Here is a 25,182-nt window from a genome sequence, read left to right as displayed (position 1 = left end):
TATTTTACTTTAGAAGAAATCCAGAACTCTTTAATAGTTGTGTGAACTAAAGTCCTACAATATAAGAAAATACATCGATTTTTAGTAATGCACTTTAATAAATTATAATCCTGATAAAGTTCAGCAACATACAAGTAGAATTTTTTGTTAAAAATATCTTTAAGAAATTTCCAAATAATTAAAATGACTATTAAATAATTTAACTTTTAATATATATTTTACTTTAGAAGAAATCCAAAACTCTTTAATGGGTGTGTGAACTAAAGTTCTACAATATAAGAAAATACATCTATTCTTAGTAATGCACTTTAATAAATTATAATCAAGATAAAGTTCTCCAACATACAAGTTGAATTTTTTGTTAAAAATATCTTTAATAAATGTCCAAATGTTATATTAAAATAACTTTTAAATAATTTAACATTTAAAACAATATTTTACTTTAAAATTAATTCAGAACTCTTTAATAGCTGTGTGTACTAAAGTGCCACATATAGGATAATACATCGACTCTTAGTAATGCACTTTAATAAAAAACAATCATGACAAAGTTCAGCAACATTCAAGTAGAATGTTTTATTAAAAATATATTCAAATTTCTAAATAATTAAAATAAATATTATATAATTTAACATTTAATACAATATTTTACTTTATAAGAAGTCCAGAACTCTTTAATAGCTGTATGAACTAAAGTACTACAATATAAGATAATGTTTCGACTCTTAGTAATAAATAATAATCATAACATTCAAGAGGAATTAAAAATATCTTTAATACATTTCTAAATGTATAATTAAAATAAGTTTTGAATAATTTAACATTTAATACAAAATTTTACTTTAGAAAAAATCAAGAACTCTTTAGTAACTATGTGAACTAAAGTGCTACAATATAAGAAAATACATCGACATTTAGTCATGCACTTTAATGAATAAAAATTATGACAAAATTTAGCAATATTTAAGTGAAATTTCTTTAAGAATTTACTAAATGATTAATTAAAATAAATTTAAAATAATTTAATATTTAATACAATATTTTATTTTAGAAAAAATCAGAACCTCTTTAATAACTGTGTGGACTAAAGTTAATAATATAAAATAATAAATACAAATTATTACAAAACTAGAATTTTTTATTAAAAATATATTTAAGCAATTTTCAACAGATTAACTGAAATAACTTTTGATTAATTTATCTTTTGATGCAATATTTTATATTAGAAAAAATCTAGAACTAATTAAAGCAAAGTGAACTAAAATTCAAGAATATAAGATAATAAAGTCTTAGTGGTGCACTTTTATAAATAATTATCATGACTAAGTAATTATTTAAAACTGTTTATAAAAAAACTCCAATTCCATAAATTCCATAAATAAATGTTACATACAGATAAACAATTTATAGATAGAACTTATCTAAGAAAATTTAAGTCACAATCAATATTGTCGACTCATTGAGAAATTACAATTGTATTTCTATATAAATAAGCGACTTGTAACTTGAAAACTACTTATCCGTTCAAATTGCAACTTTCACCGTTAAAATCGTCGTGTTTTCATCTATTAACTCAACAATTTTCACACACACGAGAGTTATCAGGATGTTTCTCTTCGTCCTAAGACGTTGTGACATTTTAGCAACGTGTCACGTGGCTAAAAACACGCACCACTTCGTTACAATTTATTAATTTAATTTGCTACTTTCACCGTTAAACAAAAGGATTATCAGCCCTCGCATCTCCTTAATTGTGCAACGTTGCCGCATCGCCGAACGGTGTAAATCGAAACGGACGAATTAAAATGTTTTCCGCGTCACCGGCGACACAATGCGTTACGGAAGACGACCCGGACGCGGAGAATATTCAGTGCATAATGCCAATTTCGAAACTCACATACGATAATTCGTTCTTTTTTTCTTTTAGTTTACGTAACGCAGCAATCGAATTGGTGCAATGTTTACACAAACAAAAACGCGTTGCGAAACTAGGCCAGCCATCGAAGATGGAATTCACCGGCGTGTTTGAGAGGCGACGTGAACATTTCTTCGTTTCTGTGATCCGCGGATGCAGTTTAGAAAACCGCACCGGAAACGCTCCGACGTCGGAGTGAAAGTGTCCCGGGGTTCGTGTAGGTCAAGAATGGGACGCTTTTTATTTTGGTTTTCGTTGCGTTCTGCGTTCGGGCCCGGTTATATAATCGTTGCGTAACGGTGACACACATCATAGATCACCGATCGAGTCGGGTTGCGGTGGTCAATATTAATTTGTTTGAATGTGCGACATTCGGTGCGGTTTATTTACGGAAGTCCCGTGTGCCATCCCTGACGGGGACCTCGTTTTTCAGCCACGAATTATTAGAACTGACCCCACAATCTTTGCAAACGTGAAAAGGTCGGGGAGCGAATTAATTCGACCCGAAAATTCGTTTTAAACAATTGTCTGTGACCTTAATGATGCGTGTTTACACGAAAGATTAGTTTCTAGACTTATCGTCGAGTTAGTAACCCGAATTGGTTATTGTGTTTAATTTCTTTTAATTTGTTTTAAGTGGGTTCGTTCAATTTGGACGAAAGTTAATGGACTCCTTTGGTTTGAGGGAATCACATGGAACTGTACTTTAGCAGTTCTAAGCTCCACAACTAATGTCAGTCTGGTTTCAACAAATTAACCCAAATTAATATATGCACTTTTATCAATAACAATCATGACAAAGTTCAGTAGATTTTTTATTAAAAATAACTTTAAGATATTCCCAAATGTTTAATTTAACATTTAATGCAATATTTCATTTTAGAAGAAATCCACAACTCTTTAATAACTGTCTGAACTAAAGTGCCAAAGATAATATATCGACTCTTTTTAATCCACTTTAATAAATAATAATCATGACAAGTTCAGCAACATTCAATTGGAATATTTTATTAAAAATATCTTTAACAAATTCCCAAATGTTTAATTGAAATAACTTTTAAATAATTTAACATTTAATACAATATTTTACGTCAGAAGAAATACAGAACTCTTTAATAGCTGTGTGAACTAAAGTGCAACAATATAAGATAAATACGTCGATTCTTAGTAATGCACTTTAATAAATAACAGTCATGACAAAGTTAAGCAACATTCAAGTAGAATGTTTTATTAAAAATATCTTTAATAAATGTCCAAATGTTATATTAAAATAACTTTTAAATAATTTAACATTTAAAACAATATTTTACTTTAAAAGAAATTCAGAACTCTTTAATAGCTGTGTGAACTAAAGTGTCACAATATAAGATAATACATCGACTCTTAGTAATGCACTTTAATAAATAACAATCATGACAAAGTTCAGCAACATTCAAATAGAATGTTTTATTAAAATATCTTTAAGAAATGTTCAAATGTTTAATTAAAATAGCTTTTAAATAATTTAACATTTAATACAATATTTTACTTTAAAAGATATCCAGAACTCTTTAATACCTGTGTGAACTAAAGTGCTACAACATAAGATAATACATAGACTCTTAGTAATGCACTTTAATAAATAATAATCATGACAAAGTTCAGCAACATTCAAGTAGAATGTTTTATTAAATATCTTTAAGAAATGTTCAAATGTTTAATTAAAATAGCTTTTAAATAATTTAACATTTAATACAATATTTTACTTTAAAAGATATCCAGAACTCTTTAATACCTGTGTGAACTAAAGTGCTACAACATAAGATAATACATAGACTCTTAGTAATGCACTTTAATAAATAATAATCATGACAAAGTTCAGCAACATTCAAGTAGAATGTTTTATTAAAAATATCTTTAATAAATGTCCAAATGTTATATTAAAATAACTTTTAAATAATTTAACATTTAAAACAATATTTTACTTTAAAAGAAATTCAGAACTCTTTAATAGCTGTGTGAACTAAAGTGTCACAATATAAGATAATACATCGACTCTTAGTAATGCACTTTAATAAATAACAATCATGACAAAGTTCAGCAACATTCAAATAGAATGTTTTATTAAAATATCTTTAAGAAATGTTCAAATGTTTAATTAAAATAACTTTTAAATAATTTAACATTTAAAACAATATTTTACTTTAAAAGAAATTCATAACTCTTTAATAGCTGTGTGAACTAAAGTGCCACAATATAAGATAATACATCAACTCTTAGTAATGCACTTTAATAAATAACAAACATGACAAAGTTCCGCAACATTCAAGTAGAATGTTTTATTAAAAATATCTTTAATAAATGTCCAAATAATATATTAAAATAACTTTTAAATAATTTAACATTTAAAACAATATTTTACTTTAAAAGAAATTCAGAACTCTTTAATAGCTGTGTGAACTAAAGTACCACAATATAAGATAATACATCGACTCTTAGTAATGCACTTTAATAAATAACAATCATGACAAAGTTCAGCAACATTCAAGTAGAATTTTTATTAAAAATATCATTAAGAAATATCCAAATGTTTATTTAACTTTTAAATAATTTAATATTTTGAAACAATATTTTAATTTAGAAGAAATTCAGAACTCTTTAATATCTGTGTGAACTAAAGTGCAACAATACAAGAAGTGCATCGGCTTTTAGTAATGCACTTTAATAAATATTAGTCATGACAAAGTGCAGCAACATTCAAGTAGAATTTTTCATTAAAATAATCCTTAAGGAATTTGCAAATGTTTAATTAAAATAACTTAAGAAATACAAATATTACGTCAGAAGGAACTCAGGACTCTTTAAGAGTTGTGTGAACTAAAGTGCCGCAATATAAGATAACACATCTTAGTAATGTACTTTAATAAATAATAATCATGATAAAGTTGAGCAACATTCAAATATAATGTTATATTAAAAATTTTTTTAAGAAATGTCCAAATGTCCAAACATTCAAATAATTTAACATTTAATACAATATTTTACTTTAGAAGCTTTTAATAACTAATATGAACTAAAGTGCCACAATATAAGATAATACATCGACTCTTATTGTAGTAATGCACTTTAATAATTAATGATCATGAAAGAGTCCTGCAACATTCAAGAAGAATCTTCTGTTTATAAATATCTCTTTAATTATAACCAGCAAGATCTCCAGACTTATCAACGATTGAACAAGTGTAAGACACCATAGATAAGAGACTTTGAAATTCAGCCCTCCCCCACAGTTTTTGCAAGACTTTCAGTGTCAAATGAAGGTGGCATAAAATGAAGTACATCAGGACGAAATTGACCACCTCATTAGACCAATGTCAAGGGGAGTCATTGAGTGTCGGTATCGTGGAGGTCCATCTCTCATTATTTATTTGTCTGAATTTTTAATTGTCAAGAAAAATCAGTGAAATATGACAATCGATTCACACTTATTGTGTTACTAACTTACTACGTTACATACCACAACAATGAACACTAATAAATGTAATAAGTAACGCAGTGTCATCGTGCGTATTTTACAAATTACTACGCACGGTAATTCACTGACTTTTAATGACGTCCATCTAGTCAAAGTCGAAATTCTTTCACAATTCCAAACGAATGATGTAAATACATTAAATATGTCACACATAATTCCGTCGAGTTGTTTTGCGTCATTATCCTGCGGATAAACAAAAAACGAAATTATTGCGGCCATCCTTCCGGACGTTCCTGGAACGTACGAAAATTTCGCAGGATGTGAACGGTGCCTGATTTTTGCGGTACTTTTGTTTATGGCAGACAATTAAATCGCCCATCCATTGTTCGCAATTCCATAATTGAAAGCGACCAACGATTAACATTTATGTTAATTTGTGTGCCATATATATATTTATAAACGAATAAATTTGTTGGAGAGAACATCTGGCATTACAATTTAATATGAAGATGCTGTATATGGTGTCGGGTTTGATTATTACCAGGAAAGTATGACGTGTCGCATCTTGATAAAAGGGTTAACACACCGTTTGAACGTTTTACAATTAAATCGGATGATTCGTTGAATTTATTAATGGACGCGGTCTCATATTTCTGTCTGTCTACAGAATGCAACAGTCTAAAAATACGTTTTTTTTTTCATAAAAATGTTGAGAATTCGGCCGTAGATGTTTCATCAGCGACTGTCGAATAATGGATTTAAGGTGCGTGCCATTAATTATCGATAGTTTCAGCACCCGTTTAATTGATGATGCAAATTACGGTTTATTTTTAAAATGTGACTCACTTCCTTCAGGTTTTTACATCCTTTAATTATAATTTAACGTGTTAAATATAACAAACTTCCTAAATTTGACACGAAAGTGCGACGTTGCCAAATTGGGAACGAGTACAAGCATAAAAATGTCAGGCAACACCCAAACATTTTACCTAATTCAAAACAATTTAAAACATAAATCCTTAAGTTTGGCTTAAATCACTGCGAACGAAAAAAATACGTGTTGTAAATTGTATAATGTTTACAACCAGCTAATTACTTGGCGAAAGTATGTAAAATGTAATAATTTAGGTGTAAACCTTCGTAGCATCCTGTGCGATTTCCGAATCGCCTGCTAAACGGTGTTGCAATTTAAAGTTATGCTTTTCGCGTTGGCCGATTTGAAACGACGGTGTTTCCTTCGTTTGAAAGCCAGGATGTTACGAAATCGCAATGGCATCATCCTCTAAAGCCAAATTTATAAATAACTGTGATTTGATACGTTTCGAGTCCCACATGGGAAAAATTTGGGTTAACATTTGATGGGACAAGGCTGATCTTTTGGTCGATGCTGCTTGTGGAGGTCGGTGTTTTAATTTTGTTTCGGGTCCGGTGTGATTCCCCCATTTTGGCTTATCAATGATTTTTTGACTAAGTTGAAAAAACTTGTTTAAAGGTAATTAAGAGGAATTAAACACAGTCACTCATTTGGGCTAAAAACTTGGAACGAAGATAAATTTGGAAATTAGTCGTCTTTGGTTTCCTTAAAGATAATTTTAATAATGAAATTCTTTGTGAATGTTGCTTAACTTTGCCTTGATTATTATTTATGAAGGTGCATTTGTAAGAATGTACGTAATATTTTACAATGTTGGACTTTAGTTCACAAAACTTTTATAATATTTAACAACATTCAAATAGATTTTTTTATAAAAAATGTCTTTAATAAATCTAATAGCTTTTAAATAATTTAACTTTTAATTCAATATTTTACTTTAGAACATTTCCAAAACTCTTTAATAAATGTGAGAACTTAAGTGACACAATATAAGATCATCAACTCTTTTTAAGTAGAATGTTTTATTAAAAATTTCCAAATGTTTAATTAAAATAACTTTTAAATAATTTAACATTTATCACAATATTTGACTTTAGAAGAAATACAGAATTCTTTAATAGCTGTGTAAATTAAAGTCCTACATCAACTTTTAGTAATGCACTTTAATAAATAATAATTATAATAAGGTCCAGCAACATTCAAGTAGAAAGATTTATATTTAAGAAACTTTAATTTAAGAAAATTAATTAAAATAACTTAACATTAAACACATAAAAATAATTTAACATTTAATACAATGTTTTACATTAGAAAAAATCTATAGACTTTAGAAGAAATCCAGAATTCTTTAATAGCTGTGTAAATTAAAGTCCTACATCAACTTTTAGTAATGCACTTTAATAAATATTAATTGTAATAAGGTCCAGCAACATTCAATTAGAAAGATTTATATTTAAGAAACTTTAATTTAAGAAAATTAATTAAAATAACTTAATATTAAACACATAAAAATAATTTAACATTTAATACAATGTTTTACATTAGAATAAATCTATAACTCTTTAATAGGTGTGTGAACTAAAGTGCTAAAATGTATGATAATACATCGACTCTTAGTAATGCACTTTAATAAATAATAATTATGATTGACATAATTCAGCAATATTTAAGTCGGTTTTTTATTAAAAATATCTCTAAGAAATTCCCAAATATTCAATTAAAATAACTTTAAAATAATTTAACAATAAATACAATAATATTTTACTTTAAAAAAATCCAGAACTCTTTAATAGTTGTGTGAACTAAAGTGCCATAATATAAGATAATATATCGACTCTTAGTTATGCACTTTAATAAATAATAATCATGATAAAGTTCAGCAACATTCAAGTAGAAAGTTTTATTAAAAATATATTTTTCAAATGTTTAATTAAAATAACTTGTAAATAATTTAATATTTAATACATTGTTTTACTTTAGAAAAAATCTATAACTCTTTAATAGTTGTATGAATTAAAGTGCTAAAATGTAAGATAATACATCACACATTAATAAATATTAATCATGACAAAGTTCAGCAACATTAAAGCAAAATTAAATATAAATTGGCATATTATAAGTTAAAATGATTATAGTTATATACTACTTTATAAATTTATAAACAGTTTATAGACAGATTAAGTAATTTTTTAGATACACCTACTTAAACGTCTGATGTGAGTAAATATTGAAACGTTATGACTGATCTGATCAGCCGAGAGATTTATCAAAATTGACTGATGATAATCACAAATTGTTTACATAATATTTAATCATTATTATATATTTTTTAATATAACGATATCAACTGCCAATTTTTGTGGTAATATTGGGGAAATTTGATTCATATCTTTTCATAAGGTTTACATATATGTATTAGAAATTAACATAAACTTTAAAGTAAAGTATGACTTGCAAAGAGCAAACGTTCATTTTAAGTCAGCCTTTAAGATCACAAGAACAAGAAAAATGTTATACTTTCAAAACCAATTATCCTAAGAATGCAAATAAGGAAAACAAGTTTTTTATGGTGGAGGAGCTTTGGAAGAACGTTTAATGTAACAGTTGTCCATAATAAATGTTAACATATTCACATGGGCAGCAAAGTCATCATTTAACATGTAAGAAATTTCGGCTGTGACATTCGTAACGATGATTCATCACTTAACGATCGATTAACATTTTAATTGTTATGTCACACCAGAAGGCACCTTTCAAAAAAGAAAAAAACCGCTTACAGTGCACCGAAACAAATAATAACAGCATCAATATTTCGCAATCGATATGGGAAGATGTTTAGAAGAATGACACGTCAAAACGACACGAACCATTGAACCAACGACCAAGGTCGATTAACAAACCTATTACACTGTTATGTGTTACGTTTGTCTTGCAATAGAAAGTTTGCGTTCTATTTTATTAACTTTGCGTTCGACGAAACGTCGATGGTTGCATTTTTACACAACCTGCCACCTTATAATATGTCTGACCCATAAAACAATCGGCTAGTTGAGCCTGTGGCAACGACCCTGACACTAGACCACGTGTAACAAGAAAATCCGTCGGTAATTCCGCGTCTTGGTTAATCCCGAAACATTTCACGCACGCATATTAATAGGTTGCACGTCTATATAAAACCTAACCGGCTTGGAGGGCTTCCGCTCAGTCTTCGCCAGACCGTGACTGAGATAAAAATGACTGATTGGCGATTTTCCGTTGCAGAAACTAGATGGAGTCGGATTACCACTGGCTGGTAACCGCAGCCCTAGTAGCCTCATCTGTAATCGCCATCACAGCCAATCTCTTCCTACTTTTGGTGATATGTCGCAGACGAGGCCTACGTACTGTGCCCAACAGGTTAGCTAACACTAGAATCAATTTTTAGAAGGAAAATCTAAGGGTTTTTGTTGTTGCAGGTTCATCATCAACCTCCTGGTGACCAATTTACTTTCCAGTATTCTACTAATACCACTGTTGTTGACGGATCAAGGCTTGAACCTCGTCTCCAACACCACATCAATCACCAACTCATCGGAGCTGCTCATCATATCGGACGACTATCGAGAGGAGGTGCTGGAGAAGAACGTGGTGGAGGAAATAGTAGTGGACAACAGCTGCGACCGCATCTTCCTCTGCTACTTCGCCCAAAGCAGCACCAACTTCGTCTGCACCGCCTCCATCTTCAGCATCCTCCTCATAGGCGTCAACCACTACTTCGGCGTCATCCACTCCCTGCGCTACCACTTCTACATCAACAGATGCAGATCGACCATCTTCATCATCACCAGCTGGGTGATAGCCCTCCTGTGTTCCGTGTTGAGTACAGTGACTTACAGTGACAGCATGTGGAGCTTCTGCCACAAAACGAGACAGTTGAGTGAACCAATGCGCGTCATCAACACGGTGTACGCCTTCACCTACTTCATCGTCGTGATCCTCGCCCCCTTCGCGGCCATCTGCCTCATATACTACTGCATTTACAAGGCGGCCCACCGGAACAGCGAACGCATGAGAAAGTCGACGTCGAGCAGTGCCAATTTGGATTACATACAAGTTCCTTCACCCTACACGGACCTGACGGAGAGAACGTTGCCCAAGGTGCATTCCGCTCCCAATTTCACGCACCTGGTGAAGCAGAGCAGTTTCATCGAGTGCGAAACGCAGAACGCCAACAAGGTGCAGAGGACGGTCAGCGAGAGGAACACCAATAACTTCATCAACACGCTGAAGCACAAAATCTCCAACGCCTCGGTGTTTAGGTACAGGGAGGAGACGAGGGCTGCCAAAATCAGCCTGTTGGTGATTTTTATGGTGCTCGTGTGCTACGTGCCGTACGGCATAACTTTGGTGCTCAGCTGCGAGTACGTTCAAGTCAAGCCGGGGCAAATATTCAACTACATCTCGTTGATACTCCTGGTTGTGTCCAATGTTGTTTCGCCCTTTCTGTTCGGCTACAGGAACAAGAGGATCAAGAGGGAAATAGGCAAGATCTTCGGTTTTGTCCAGTCCTCCAATGTGAATCGCATTTCCGTGGTGGAGCGACAGAGACGGCCCAACATCATCAGGAATCGCAGCTTCGAGGAGATACACGAGAACTACGATCAGTCGCCCATTAGTGAACCGTTTCTGGTCAAGAACCGGCCCATACCCGAAGTGGTGGTAACCTGCAAGCCGGAGAACGAGCGCAAGAGCATTTTAAAGAAGTACACTTCGAGTTGGAGCAGTTACAAGAAGTGCAACTTCATCACAGTGCCCGAAAGCTGCATTAGCGGTGAGGCTAGGGGCTCGTTTTCCAGTGCCAGCACTCAAATCTCCAATGAGGAATGATGCAGGGATGGCGGGAATGTTTTGGAAGAAATTCTCTCCGTTGAGGATGATTGAGGATTGTAAATAGAACACGTGGAAGAGTGATGTTAGATGATTGATGATGAATTTTTGGAGTAATTTGTGTACATAGGAGAAAAGGCTGATTAGTTTTAGAAGGACGATACTTAGTTTCGTGTTTTTAGAGTCGCCATTGAGTTCCTAAACGTTACAAAGACAATGTTACGTTTATATCAAACTAGAAGTATTCATTTCAGTTTTATTTTTATTTTTTAGACATGTATATAGATAGAATAGGCAGCATTTATATGTTGAACTAAACTCTCTTAAATGTTATTGACTGATGTATTAATTGAACCTTAACATGACTTAAAAACCAAATATTTAGTATTTTTATATTAAAAGCAAACTTAGAGTTAGAATCATGTTGATTTTGTTACCCAAATTTTTGCGACTGTCCTTTATTATTACTAAATGTAGTAATAACTTTGTAAATTATGTGTATTAATTTATTGTAAACTTGGCTGTGTCAAAACGGCTTAATAAAAACATATTAATTGTTTCTTAGTTTTTTATTTTGTCATAAACAGGGTGTTTTTCAAACATTAAAACCGATATATCTTTAAAACGGACTTGATAATCGAGATTATTCAAGAGTACTTTTTTTTAAATTTTGCAAAAAATATGAAAAGCTTAATAAGTTAAAAAAATATTCAGTGGCGTAGGAATTAGGGCAAGAAAAAGAGGGGAACCCCCACAATATACGCTAGCGCATCATTATGGAATAAGTTGATAAATTGAATTGTGTGTAATCAGTATATATTTCAAGATAATACATACCCACTATATAATTTAAACTTAATCAGATCAAAGATTACAGAAGTATGAGGAAAAAACGAAGACATGAAGAATTATAATACTACTAAATACAAACTAAATTTAGTATTAAAAAACATGTATTTTATATTCCAGACATAAATGTATGAATATTAATCTTCAATACATTTTTGTAATTTTTTTTATTTAATTTATTTAATTTCACTTAACAATGGGCAACCAACTAAACGTATAAAAAATAATTCATCTCGAATTTGATAAGCTTGTACTCTGGGTTGTCTACCTTCAAAACACTTAAAATTCATGAATAACTTTAAAACATACATATTTCATATAACTTGTTAATACCGATTCTAAGCACAACCTATTGTACTATAAATAGATTTAGTTTTATTGGTGGTATTGTGCAATAAACGCGATTATAAATGCTGGAGGTCAAAACGATATAGAAAAACTTTCCAAAACAAAACAATGATATTTCAATAATTTGAAATCAAAATCGCTTCATTACACAATCGATCTTCTCTTCAGTTGTAAAATTAATCCCCACACATTTACCGACCAATTGGATGATAAAACGTTTCCACTCCAGTTATCAGCGGGAGGTGTTTAATATTAAAAACGACGAGCAAGACAAACTATTAGTTTTGGTCCAGTCTCCGAACCGTTGACACACCATGGAAGCCCTAAGATTCACGCAGAAGAACGCCAACTTGGAGCTGGCCCAAGTTCCCATCCCCAAAGTCTCCAACCCAAGACAAGTGCTCATCAAAGTTGCTTATGCGGGAATCTGCGGCACCGACCTCCATATCATTGCTGTAAGTCAGTTTGTGCATCGTTTGAATGGTTGTTGTTAACATTCGGTGTGTTACAGGGCGAGTTTCCTTGCAACAAAACCAACACCTTCACCTTGGGTCACGAGTTTTCTGGCACCGTCGTGGAGGTCGGCTCTGAAGTCACCAACTTCAAAAAGGGTGACAGAGTGTCCGTGGACCCCAACAACGGTTGCAAGTGCTGCAACTTCTGCCACAATGGCAAACCCCACTTCTGTCAAACTGGTGGCATCAACAACACCATTGGCATTTACAGAGATGGAGGTTGGGCCAACTATGCTCTAGCTCCTGAAGAGCAAGTCCACAAACTCCCCGACAGTATTACTTTGGAACAAGGTTTGCTGGATTTAATTTGTTATAAATGGTACGTGTTAATGTGTTTCGTTTGCAGCTGCGTTGACCGAACCCTTGTCCTGCTTATCTCACGGATGGGACATCATCTCCCCAATTCCTGTTGGTTCCAAGATTTTGGTGACCGGAGCCGGCATCATCGGTAACCTGTGGGTGTGCGCCCTCCATTTGCAAGGCCACAGGAACGTAACTGTCTCAGAACCCAACGCCTCCAGGCTGAACCAATTGAAGAAGCTTGGTGAGACCCAACGCAGCTCCAAACTTACTGAATATTAACCCTTCCTTTGGTTACAGACACCGGATACACCCTGCTGACTCCAGATCAGTTAAAGAAGAACCAAGAGGCCGACCCTGAGTATTTGTTCGACGTGGTCATCGACTGCAGTGGTTTCCCACCAGCTGTGGAGCACGCCGTCAGTCTCTTGCAACGCGGAGGGAAACTCTGTTGCTTCGGAGTCGCTCCTCCACACGGAAGGATCACCATTTCTCCCTTCGATATTTACATGAAGGAGTTGACCATCCATGGTGTCAACATCAACCCGTTCAGCTTCCCCAAGTCCATTGGACTGTTGGAGGCCATGGGTGACAGATATTTGAACTACGGCAACTTGGGAATCAAGACTTTTTCGTTGAGCCAGTACAAAGAAGCGATACAATGTTTGCACAAAGGAGAAATTGCCAAAGCCATTTTCAAATTGTAAAATATGTTATTAAATACATTTTATAAATGTTTATGTTAATGTTGTTTAACTTGGCTTATCGACGTTAAGTTAAAAGTCATCAGATAATCTTGTTTATGAATAAATTAAACTGTTAGGTATTATTTGATATCGATAATGATTGACTACGTCAGGCTATGTATTAAAAATTTTTATCTCACAATCCATTATATGACCAAAAAATGTTGTTTTATAAACAAATTATTTTTTATTGCAATGTTTAGAGTATTCTAATGATTACACAATTGTAAAGTGTTGCCCATCGATGTCAAAACTACGGAAAAACTTCTTAAAATAAAAAAATAAGATTGTCTATCTACACTTAAGAATAAAAATGGCAAGGTCACCCAATAATTTCTTTTCCCAATCAAGTTATCATCTTAATTAATGCAGCAAACAATCGTGGTAAATAATTCTGTTCTTGTCCTCGACCAGTCGATACAATGGAAGCAATAAGATTCACACAGAACAACCTCCAATTGGAGCTTGTCCAAATCCCTATCCCCAAAGTTTCCGAACCTTTGCAAGTACTCATCAAGGTTGCTTACTCTGGAATCTGTGGCACAGACCTCCATATTATTGCTGTAAGTTGATTTTACCCTCTAGTGTGGCGATTAGTGAATGTGTTTATAGGGAGAGTTTCCGTGCACCAAAAGAACAGTCACTTTAGGTCATGAGTTTTCTGGTACGGTTGTGGAGGTTGGCTCAGGAGTTACAACCTTCAAAAAAGGTGATAGGGTGTCGGTGGATCCCAACAAAGGTTGTTGTTGCTGCAAATTTTGCCACTCTGGCCGGCCCCATTTCTGTCAAATGGGAGGCGTTGACAACATTGGCACTTTCAAAGATGGAGGCTGGGCCAACTTTATTGTGGTACCGGAAGAGCAAGTCTTCAAGCTTCCCGATAATATTACTTTAGAACAAGGTTAGTCATCATCAAACTATATTAGATAGAAGAAATTGATGGTGCTTTGTAGCTGCCTTGGCTGAGCCTTTATCCTGTTTGGCCCATGGTTGGGACATCATCAGCCCAATTCCTATTGGTACCAAAATATTGGTGACTGGGGCTGGAATCATTGGGAGTTTGTGGGTGTGTGCCCTTCATTTACAAGGCCATAGAAACGTTACTGTGTCGGAACCAAATGCCTCCAGGTTGAGGCAACTACAGAAACTTAGTAAGGTCTAAGTCAGCCGTCAAAACTTTCAGAATTAAGTTTATTTTTTCGGTTACAGATACAGGATACGTTATTTTGACACCAGATCAGCTGAAGAAGAACCAACAGGCTGATTATGAGTATTTGTTCGATGTGGTGATCGACTGCAGTGGGTTCCCACCAGCTGTGGAGCATGCCGTCAGTCTTCTACGAAGTGGAGGTAAACTCTGTTGTTTTGGAGTTGCTCCACCTCATCGAAAAATCACGGTATCCCCCTTTGACATTTACATGAAAGAGTTGACCATCCATGGTGTCAATGTTAACCCATTCAGTTTTCCTAAGGCCATTGGACTGCTGGAGTCAATGGGTGACAGATATTTGAGCTATCAGAACTTGGGGATTAAAACTTATTCGCTGAAACAGTACAAGGAGGCCATTCAGACTTTACGAAGAGGAGATATTGCTAAAGCTATTTTCAAATTGTAATATAGTAAACCTTTTAATGATGTTGACTGTTTGGATTATCGGCGTTATGTCAAAGTGCCAACTGATAATTAAAATAAACAAACAATGCTAAAAATTAAATTAATCAAACAAGATAATTGACGCACTACCCGAGAATACAATTACGAAGTAATTAATATTTTATTCCCCCTCCCTCGAGGCAACATTTTTGTACCCATTTCCAACGCACCCATAAAAAAATCACCAAATTCTCTTTACAACCACTCATTTGCAAAACCCATCCCTCCGTAAGGCACGTTTCACGCATCAGACAAGTAAAAACCACCCCAGACGCAATGACGTCTTTCAGCAACAAGGGTAAGACACAATGCGACTGCAGAAACGTGCATTACTATTTAATCCGCATATAAAGTCGGACGTAAAAGGGCGCCGGCACGAACTCTTTGAGTTTTATACCTCCGTAAGGCTCAGGTAGGTTTTACCGTCCCTGCATCTTGATTTCTGCAGGGAACGATATTCGGTGCATTCAATAATTCAGGGAGGCATTCTCCCCCCTCGCAATAAATATCGGAACCCCTCGTATTTTGTGCGGTTTTACTGACTGAATGATGTTTTCGTTTTTCGTACGTACTGATAGTGATTTTTGTTAGAGAATTCGTTTACGTACGGTTATGAATGACTTGAAGGAAATGATTCAGACAATTATGACCAATTAAAAGGCCACAGCCACATCCATATGTTTCATTGATCGGAACACGTAACTATGAGCGACGATTCTCTGAATTTTCTTATCTGAAAATATTACTTATATTTTACAGCTAGATAAGCCAGACGGGGGATTATTAGATTTTACAAACTACCTGTTTTATTTTGTCACCTGTGTCTTAATTGAGGTTGTTGACTTTTATGGCAGGTTTGGCGTCCTTTTGATTTGCCTTTACGTGCAGATCTTTTGTCTGGGGGTTGTAGGATTAATAATATTCTGGGTATTTAAAACGGTTTATTAAACCATTCAAATCTTCAAACAATAAATAGCCATTTGTTGTTTCATTGTCAAAGAAAATTTTACCAAAATTAATATTTACAATTTAATAACTAAATTTTTAAAAAATATGTTTTATAAAACAAAACAAATCCATATTATATAAAAATATACTATTTACAAGAAATTATTCTGAAAATTCTATATGTGAAGTACTATTAATAGTTTTAAACATTTATTTTGGGGCCCCCTCAATTTTGACTTAAAAGTTTAATAATATTTTTAACATAATATTTTGTTGTGATAATTATGACAATTTTATAATAATTTATAATTTATACAAGTAATTCATACACAATTAATCAGTAAAATACAAATGTACTTTTATAAATTTTATTTTATATATTATCAATAGCTCTAAACATTTTAGTGTCCTTAATTTTGATAATTTTGTAATATTTTATAATTTCTATATAATATGAATAGTTACTTCTATATACTTAAAGAAATTCTTCTAGAAAGTTATTCATTTTATTGATATTTTATGATATTTTTATATATCAGTCATATAATTATAATTACAGTTAATCAGTAAAATCCTAATGTAGGTTCATTAATTTTGTTTGAAATATTATCAGTAGCTTTAGACATTTTTTTAGTTTGTGCCCAATTGTGATTTAAAGGGCCAAACTTTAATCATATATTTTAATATTATATTGTTAAGGTAATAATTATGACAATTTTGTAATATTTTGTAATTTTGACACAATATGAATAGTTACTTCTTTAAACTACAAGAAATTCTTCTGATAAGTCATTCATTGATATTAGACCTTTTTATATATCAGTCATATAATAATAATTCGTTAATTATAATTAACCAGTAAACTGCAAATATATTTTCATTAATTTTGTTTGAAATGTTACTAATACCTTTAGATATAACTTTTAGTTTGTGTTCAATTCTGACTTAAAGGGCCAAACTTTAATAATATGTTTTAATATCATAATTTTGAGGTAATAATTGTTACAATTTTGTAATATTTTGTAACTTGTACACAATATGAATAGTTACTTCCATATACTAAAAGAAATTCTTCTAATAAGTCATTCATTTCATTGATATCAGAACATTTTATATATGAGTCATATACTTATTGCCATTAATTAGTAAAATACAAATGTAGTTTCATTAAATTTGTTTGAAATGTTATCAATATCTTTATATATTTCTTTTAGTTTATGCTCAATTCTGACTTAAAGGGCTAAATTTTAATAATATGTTTTAATATCATATTTTTGAGATAATAATTGTGACATTTTTGTAATATTTTGTAATTTGTAGTTAATATGAATAGTTACTTCTATATACTCAAAGAAATTCTTCTAGTAAGTCATTAATTTCATTGATATCGGACCTTTCATTGATGTCAGTCATATAATTATAATTTGATAATTACAGTTAATCAGTAATATACTAATGTAGGTTCATTAATTTTGTTTAAAATATTATCAGTAACTTTAGACATTTTTTTAGTTTGTGCTCAATTGTGACTTAAAGGGCGAAACTTTAATCATATGTTTTAATATCATATTTTGAGGTAATAATTATGACAATTTCGTAATATTTTGTAATTCATACAATTAATTTTTACACAATATGAATAGTTACTTCAATAAACTACAACAACTACCTTTTTCTATATCAGTCATATAATTATAATTTGTTAATTACAATTAACCAGTAAACTGCAAATGTATTTTCATTAATTTTGTTAAAAATATTATCAGTAGCTTTAGATATTTCTTTTAGTTTGTGCTCAATTCTGACTTAAAGAGCCAAACTTTAATTATATGTATTAATATCATATTTTTGAAGTAATAATTGTGACGATTTTGTAATATTATGTAGTTTATACAAATAATTTGTACACAATATGAATAATTACTTCTATAAACTACAAGAAATACTTCTAGTAAGTCATTCATTTCATTGATATCAGATCATTTTATATATCATTGATATACTTTTAATTTGTTAATAACAATTAAACAATAAAATATAAATCTGGTTTCATTAATTTTGTTTGAAATATTATCAATAGTTTTAGATATTTCTTTTAGTTTGTCCTCAATTCTGACTTAAAGGGACAAACGTTAATAATATGTTTTAATATCATATTTTTGAGGTAAAAATTGTGACCATTTTGTAATATTTTATAATTTGTAGAAATAATTTGTACACAATATAAATACTTACTTCTATAAACTATAAGAAATTCCTCTGATTTATTTTTAATTTCATTAATATATATCATATAGTCATATAATTATAATTTGTTAATTACAATTAATCAGTAAATTACAAATGTAATTTCATGAATTTTGTTATAAATATTAATAGCTCTAAACATTTCTTTTAGTTTGTGCAATTCTGACTAGAAGAATCAAAATAATATATTTTAACTTATAATTTTTGTTGTAATAAGTATGAAAATTTTATATTTTTTAATTTATAGAAATAATTCATACACAACACAAATAGTTACTTTTATAAACTACAAAAAATTCTTCTGATAAATATTTCATTTCATTGATATCGGACCACTTTATATAATATTCACATAAATATAATTTGTTAATTACATTTAATCCGGAAATTACAAACGTAGTTTCAATAATTTTGTTTTAAATATGTTATAATCAATAGCTCTAAATATTTCTTTCAGTTTGTGCTCAGTTCTGACTCGAAGGATCAAAACTTTTTTAATATTGTTTCATTCAACATTTTTTGATCATAATTGTTAATAACTAATTTAGAAATATACGTAAGTAATCAATGTATAATATGAATATTAAATAAACACTATAACACTTTTTCATTTAAATATTTATTAATAATTTATGAAATATTTATGACATTTGTTAATATTAATGAATCATGAAGAAATCAATGTTGTTTAAAATATTGTCAATAAATAGCAAAATCATTTATTTTATTTTGTATTAAAATCATGAATAATATTGCTTAATGTTTATGTAAACATTGTAGTAATTTTTAATTTATGTAATGTAAGTAATTTTTCTGATAAATTATTCCTCTAATCGATATTAAACTATTTTATAAAATATTCAATAGTTAATTAAATTATTTATTAACTTTAATAATCATTAAAATACAAATGTATTTTCATTATTTATTTTTTTAATACGCTCAAGAATTTTTTTAATTTTAGTTTGTGCTCAAATCTGCCCTGAAGGACCATTTTTTAACTGTATACTTTACTTTCTATTAAAAATTCTGAAGCAAAAATTAATAACTAAAAGAAAATGTTCCATTTATTATAATTATTTTAATAATATTATTATAATATACAATATTAATTATATATTATATTAATTTAATATTTTAATAATATTATTATAATATTCAATAATTGTGAAGATATGTGGTTCGACGGACAATAAATATTATCCTTAGTAAATTTTGCATTCAATCTTCATTACATAAATAACACCAGATAAGATAAAACGTGCGCAAATATGCGTTTCACGCTTAAAACAATATTTGATCTCTTAATGTGCAACCAAACAACTTAGTAGTAGTACATCAAAGCAAACAATCAACAAAACAAGTTCATCAATTGATCAATCAATTAATAGTGTACCTGAAGATAATCCCGGTTGATGACTAAACGTACATAAAGTACCTCAAATCAACCCCGACAGATTATACGGGTCTCGAACGTTGGGCGCCAAATCTTCCGCGTTGGGCGCCGCAAATCCGTATTCCAGGAACTGTACGCCAATGATCCCACCACCCGACGACCATCTACGCCGCTGACGGTTAAAAGCCTCCTTCTGGTACAGGTGTGGCGTACACCAGAACGTAACAGACCGTCGCAACAGCAACAACGCGTCCGCCATAACGATTTTAAAACGAAGCACAAGCCCCAAAATGGCGTTGCTGCATTTAGTGTTTGTGATTGCGTTTAGTGCATTCGTGCAGATCTGTAAGTATTTTGTTGGTGTGTCCGAGTTTTTTTGCGCCGTTCGGTGATCAATAGTTACGGCGTCGCTGCTTTGGGTATGATTAACGGGTCGTGTTTGTGTTTGGGTTCGAACTTTTCCAGTCAAACCCTTCGCAAGGTTTACGATTGGTGACTAATGAAGTGGTGAATCACTTATTGCGATCCGGTACTGTTACTAGGCCGTGCGAAGGAAATGGCTAATTAATTATTACCGTTTTTCTTGACACAATTTGCATTCAAGCATACTTTTTCCATGGGTGTTGCCCAAACATTAGCATTCACTTGTTTACCCAACCACCAGCGGTTAATTGATGACTACAAACAAACGTTTGGATGTCTATTTCCAACCCAGCAACCAAACAAACAATTTCGTTGTGTTTTTCAGGCAACTGTCAAAGATCCCCGACGATTTCTTACATAACCCAGACCCAAATCAAAGACATCGGTGGTACCGTGGAGCTGTCATGTTCCGTCCAGTACACCCAGGACTATTCGGTCATCTGGATGAAGGTGAACAAAGACCAAAGCGGATATTCGCTGCCCATCTCCACCGGCAGCTCCCTCATCTTGCACGACTCCCGCTTCTCCTTGCGTTACGATCCCGTAAGTATTTTCGCAGGTGCTGCGTTCCCGGAATGCAGACGCTGAAAGAATTTTGTTTGGAAACTCGAGTTTGTTTATTGACCGTCGGGTTCAGCGTCTGCCGTTTCAATTTAACTCGAAATAGTGGCGTGAACTTAATGATGGGTAACAATGGGTTAGAAATTGGACGGAATTGGTGTAATTTAACTGTCAGTTATATTTTTTATAAATTGGTTCGTTATTGAATAGCTCCTTTCTGTGTGTAAGTCTCTAAAATTGTGCACTGTACGCCCATAAAAATGAAACACAGGAAGCAATCAACCACAATAACATTGGTACCACAAAAAATCACGTTTTAATGCACCAAATTCGTCGCGTGTCAGTTCCGTTATGGAATCGGGAACTAACCGAACCGTGTCTTCCGTTCGCAGAGCAGTTCCACGTACTTGCTCCAAATCAAGGACATCCAGGAAACCGACGCCGGCTTCTACCAGTGCCAGATTTTGATCTCGCCCAGCAACCGCGTGTCCGCGGAAGTCGAACTTCAGGTCAGGAGGCCGCCGTTCATCTCCGACAACTCCACCAGGTCGGTCGTGGTGTCCGAAGGAGAAGGTGACGTCCTAATGACTTGTTAAGTAAAGTTTTGAGGGTTAATTGTTGTTTATTGTTGCAGAGGTGCCCATGGAGTGCTACGCCGGAGGATATCCTGAGCCGAGGATCTCCTGGAGACGTGAGAACAACGCCATATTACCAACAGGAGGTTCGATCTACAGAGGCAACGTGCTGGTCATCAAGTCCATCAAGAAGGAGGACAGAGGCACTTATTACTGTGTGGCTGAGAACGGCGTGGGTCGCGGTACCAAGCGTAACATCGCCGTGGAGGTGGAGTTCAAACCTGTGGTGACGGTGCCCAGGCCACGTTTAGGACAAGCCTTGCAGTACGACATGGACTTGGAATGTCACGTGGAGGCATACCCACCACCGGCTATTGTTTGGGAGAAGGACGGCATCACCCTCTCCAACAACCAGCACTACAGCATCTCCCACTTCGCCACCGCCGACGAGTTCACGGACACCACCATCAGGGTGATCACCATCGAGAAGCGCCAGTACGGCCAGTACACGTGCAAGGCCGCCAACAAGTTGGGCAGCGATGAAGGACGAGTGGAACTATTTGGTGAGTGTTTAACCTAACTTTCATGGTTCGACGCATGCGTCTGTTACTATTTGAACTCTTCGTTGTTTGGAAGAGTACTACCCGTTTTTGCATAGTTCATAGCATAGATTTATGTGTGTAGAATCCATTATACCCGTATGCCCTCCCGCTTGTGGATCAGCGAGGTACGGTGATGCGGCGACGTTGTCGTCCAGTGGTGCTGCCATTCTGATCTCCCTGGCCATCTGGTGCTATAGGTAAGTACCTCCATTCATTTAGACTCATTTTTTAAAGCCTGTTGCTTGATTGCATTTTGAGGCATGATAGGAACCACACAACTAAAACCAGCCAGGCATGAAATTTAATATTGTTGGTGTTTTGCAGAAATTTCCACCCCCAACATTAACTATCCGGGACTGTTGCTGCCGAACGGCACCTTAAGGAATCTACCAGCAACACGGAATCTCGCCCTCTTACTTACCCTAAGATATTTTTGTACATTGTTTTCGGTTTTCTAAGGCACCAGATTTTTGTACTGTTGTATAGTTTCGTAATTTTGACTCGACGGCCAATCAAATTGACCGGTACCACCGCGAATCTGCCACGCCACGCACGAGCAGGTGTTTTTTTTTATAATTAAATAATATTATCTTACTAGAAGAAGGAACGAATAATTGTATGTAATACTTTTGTACATAAAAACAATTAGAGTGCAATTCTCTAAGTGTACCTTAAGATATTACGCTGTCTACTTAATAACTAGGTAATACACAGTCCCAGTTAATGGGACACAATAAGTTTTAGGACCAAAAAATAATACAAATACAATCGATTTTGCTGCACAGCTTGTGCTTAGATCAATAATATTAGTCGATGTAACATATTATGTTCATTAGGATTAGAGTTTACATACAGTTTTATACTTTTATACTCAAAACTTTTGATGTATTTATTTTTTTATGATTTAAATAAGAGTTGTATTATATATAGAATAATATCTGTGTGGAGCTGAAGCTTTTTGAAGCTTCCGTTCTGAGTTTATGATCTTTGTTAATGTTTATTTATTTTATACATGTTTGGTTTCTATTCTTTTTTGTTCAAATTTATCATTGATAGGCCTAAATCATTCCAAGGACTGTTTGAGACTGCTTTTTTGTGATTGGCAAAAGGAACTGTTAGAGGCGTAGAAACCAACCACTACACTTGCCTTTAGGGTGAACCTCATGCAGAGATTATATTGTGACCTATATTTTAAAAAGTCTGTACGATTTCGTCCATTTTTTTGAAAGTAAACATGAATTTAGCTAGCCATTTGTTTCATTATGATTTTTTTTGCAATATTTAACATTGTATCATCCTAAAACTTCAGTCTTTAGATTTAAGCTTAGTATAAACTTATTAAACATGTCTATGCATTAACTGGATTAAGTGGGATTAAAGCTGCACTCACATATTACATGGAGACAGGAGAAATAACCTTCACAACAATAAAATTGCCGACGAACCCAAGATCTAATCAAATATTTGAGGAAATTAGGAATAATTTAAAACAGTGGCGTCATCCATTCAATTGAGCACTTAAACCACGTTTCATCTTAAAAATTTTATTATTTCTTTCCTTTTACTTCAATCCTATACAATAACTAACAATAAAAATATCTTTTGTGCTGTTAGTTTAAACATTCTACGTCAAAAATAAAGCTTGGATGCGGTCAAAATTCATTGTAAAGGGAGTTTTTTATCTGGTTTTCGTTTTCCTCCTCCACTTGCCTCTCGATGACCTCCAGAAGTTTGGAGCTGACCTTCTTGGCCGACACTTCATCAGATATTTCTCCGTCACACTCCAAATCGGCGTCGTTGTTGCACACCAAACCGTCGGGACAGTTTTGGAGCTCTCCAATCACGTAGTTTGAGGCTCCGTTCTGGACGCACTGGTAGAAGCGTTTGTTGTCATAGCACAGGAACTCTTTGTCGTTGCAGCTGATTTCCCTGCCAGTTGCCAAGTGCAGCTGGAATCATCGACGCCGTATTATTTCCTGAGATTTTTATGAACATGCAATAAAATTGCGACTTAAGGAGTTTTGCGTTATCAATGATGATTTGCTCTGGGATGCTTGTTTACTGAGATTTGATGATTTTGGTTTTAGGTTACTTAAACCTGATTTGCGTTAGATAAGATAATGTAATTGCACTGTAATTCTCACATACGTTATTATTTTCACATCGTACTTTAAATTATATAAAATAATTAGTTAAAAAATGAATATTCATATATTCGCTGAAAAAATCTAACATGAACAATTCCGTCATTTAAATTCAGGCTAGCAGAAATACTAATTAACGATAATACTTAAAATAAGAAAGTGTTAATCAATATTAGGACGTATTTTATGAATTTACTTACGATTAAAAATGCACAAACCAAATAAACGTACTTCATTGTGAAAAAATAAAAATACACTAGTTCTGAAATGCGTTGCAGCCGAATCATCTATTTTTAGTCTATTTCGTGTGTAAATAATTATTATAATTAGACCAGATGTTTCCAACTTTCAATTCTAATTTTTTTAAGGTTTATTCCTATAACTTTTTATTGAAGTAATACTTTTACGGTTGTTATAATGAATATTTGAGAAGATATTCACATTTTAGCCAATTATTTACATGCATACAATAATTACATAAGATTTATTAGAAAACTTTTGTAACTCTGAAACATAATGGTTACTAAACTTCTAAATTACTGATAAAAAAGTAACTAATTTAGGATATTATGTTATTGAGGCTAAAACTATTAGAAATATTTGTATTTATTATATAATAATATAAAAGGACAAAAAATAATAGTTAAAACGAATCTTAATAAAAAATAGTTAATCAAATGACGTACTTTCTAAGTAGACTGAATTTTTTGCAAAATACAGACAAATGTTTGTTGGTAGCTGTGAGTCATTGTCAAATATTTTAAT

The 25,182-nt window shown here is 32.8% G+C and overlaps 5 protein-coding genes across 8 annotated transcripts in view; 4 read left to right on the top strand and 1 right to left on the bottom strand.

Moving 5' to 3' along the window:
• LOC109606190 (alpha-1D adrenergic receptor) overlaps positions 1–11,668 on the top strand; it is a 44,046-nt gene extending 32,378 nt beyond the window's left edge. For all 4 annotated transcript variants that reach the window (XM_049968756.1, XM_049968758.1, XM_049968757.1 and 1 more), the window contains 2 exons: positions 9,505–9,639; positions 9,699–11,668. In XM_049968756.1, the coding sequence (XP_049824713.1) occupies positions 9,512–9,639; positions 9,699–11,109 (1,539 nt within the window). In that variant the 5' untranslated portion in view covers positions 9,505–9,511 and the 3' untranslated portion in view covers positions 11,110–11,668. The remainder of the gene's footprint in view (positions 1–9,504; positions 9,640–9,698) is intronic.
• A 700-nt stretch (positions 11,669–12,368) lies between these two features.
• Positions 12,369–13,859, top strand: LOC109606521 (D-altritol 5-dehydrogenase-like). The gene is made up of 4 exons (XM_020023062.2): positions 12,369–12,761; positions 12,818–13,112; positions 13,168–13,365; positions 13,422–13,859. The coding sequence occupies exons 1-4, from the start codon at positions 12,621–12,623 to the stop codon at positions 13,826–13,828; spliced, it is 1,041 nt and encodes a 346-aa protein (XP_019878621.1). The 5' UTR covers positions 12,369–12,620; the 3' UTR covers positions 13,829–13,859.
• A 403-nt stretch (positions 13,860–14,262) lies between these two features.
• Positions 14,263–15,582, top strand: LOC109606195 (D-altritol 5-dehydrogenase-like). Its single transcript, XM_049968740.1, has 4 exons — positions 14,263–14,430; positions 14,480–14,768; positions 14,821–15,018; positions 15,077–15,582. Exons 1-4 carry the CDS (start codon positions 14,290–14,292, stop codon positions 15,481–15,483), a joined length of 1,035 nt encoding a protein of 344 aa, XP_049824697.1. The 5' UTR covers positions 14,263–14,289; the 3' UTR covers positions 15,484–15,582.
• Positions 15,583–19,984: 4,402 nt separating this feature from the next.
• On the top strand, positions 19,985–23,520 carry LOC109606191 (lachesin). The gene is made up of 6 exons (XM_020022752.2): positions 19,985–20,457; positions 20,861–21,078; positions 21,489–21,669; positions 21,731–22,234; positions 22,356–22,470; positions 22,598–23,520. The coding sequence occupies exons 1-6, from the start codon at positions 20,403–20,405 to the stop codon at positions 22,617–22,619; spliced, it is 1,095 nt and encodes a 364-aa protein (XP_019878311.2). The 5' UTR covers positions 19,985–20,402; the 3' UTR covers positions 22,620–23,520.
• A 281-nt stretch (positions 23,521–23,801) lies between these two features.
• LOC109607753 (uncharacterized) lies at positions 23,802–24,771 on the bottom strand. Its single transcript, XM_020024225.2, has 2 exons — positions 24,618–24,771; positions 23,802–24,222 (listed from the first exon to the last, which is right to left on the bottom strand). Exons 1-2 carry the CDS (start codon positions 24,702–24,704, stop codon positions 23,926–23,928), a joined length of 384 nt encoding a protein of 127 aa, XP_019879784.1. The 5' UTR covers positions 24,705–24,771; the 3' UTR covers positions 23,802–23,925.
• Positions 24,772–25,182: the final 411 nt, after the last annotated feature.

This window comes from Aethina tumida, chromosome 6 (genome assembly GCF_024364675.1).
Source record: "Aethina tumida isolate Nest 87 chromosome 6, icAetTumi1.1, whole genome shotgun sequence".
NCBI classification, from domain to species: Eukaryota; Metazoa; Arthropoda; class Insecta; order Coleoptera; family Nitidulidae; genus Aethina; species Aethina tumida.
This window is presented reverse-complemented; position numbering and strand designations above follow the sequence as displayed.

Bases quoted from the DNA above. Each gene is read 5' to 3' on its own strand.
- LOC109606521 (XM_020023062.2), top strand. From the start codon at position 12,621: ATGGAAGCCCTAAGATTCACGCAGAAGAACGCCAACTTGGAGCTGGCC. The intron at 12,762-12,817 runs GTAAGTCAGTTT...GGTGTGTTACAG, and splicing joins CCGACCTCCATATCATTGCT to GGCGAGTTTCCTTGCAACAA. The intron at 13,113-13,167 runs GTTTGCTGGATT...TTTCGTTTGCAG, and splicing joins CAGTATTACTTTGGAACAAG to CTGCGTTGACCGAACCCTTG.
- LOC109607753 (XM_020024225.2), bottom strand. From the start codon at position 24,704: ATGATTCGGCTGCAACGCATTTCAGAACTAGTGTATTTTTATTTTTTC. The intron at 24,223-24,617 runs GTAAGTAAATTC...CGATGATTCCAG, and splicing joins TGGTTTGTGCATTTTTAATC to CTGCACTTGGCAACTGGCAG.
- LOC109606195 (XM_049968740.1), top strand. From the start codon at position 14,290: ATGGAAGCAATAAGATTCACACAGAACAACCTCCAATTGGAGCTTGTC. The intron at 14,769-14,820 runs GTTAGTCATCAT...GGTGCTTTGTAG, and splicing joins TAATATTACTTTAGAACAAG to CTGCCTTGGCTGAGCCTTTA. The intron at 15,019-15,076 runs GTAAGGTCTAAG...TTTCGGTTACAG, and splicing joins GAGGCAACTACAGAAACTTA to ATACAGGATACGTTATTTTG.
- LOC109606191 (XM_020022752.2), top strand. From the start codon at position 20,403: ATGGCGTTGCTGCATTTAGTGTTTGTGATTGCGTTTAGTGCATTCGTG. The intron at 22,235-22,355 runs GTGAGTGTTTAA...TTATGTGTGTAG, and splicing joins AGGACGAGTGGAACTATTTG to AATCCATTATACCCGTATGC. The intron at 22,471-22,597 runs GTAAGTACCTCC...GGTGTTTTGCAG, and splicing joins CTGGCCATCTGGTGCTATAG to AAATTTCCACCCCCAACATT.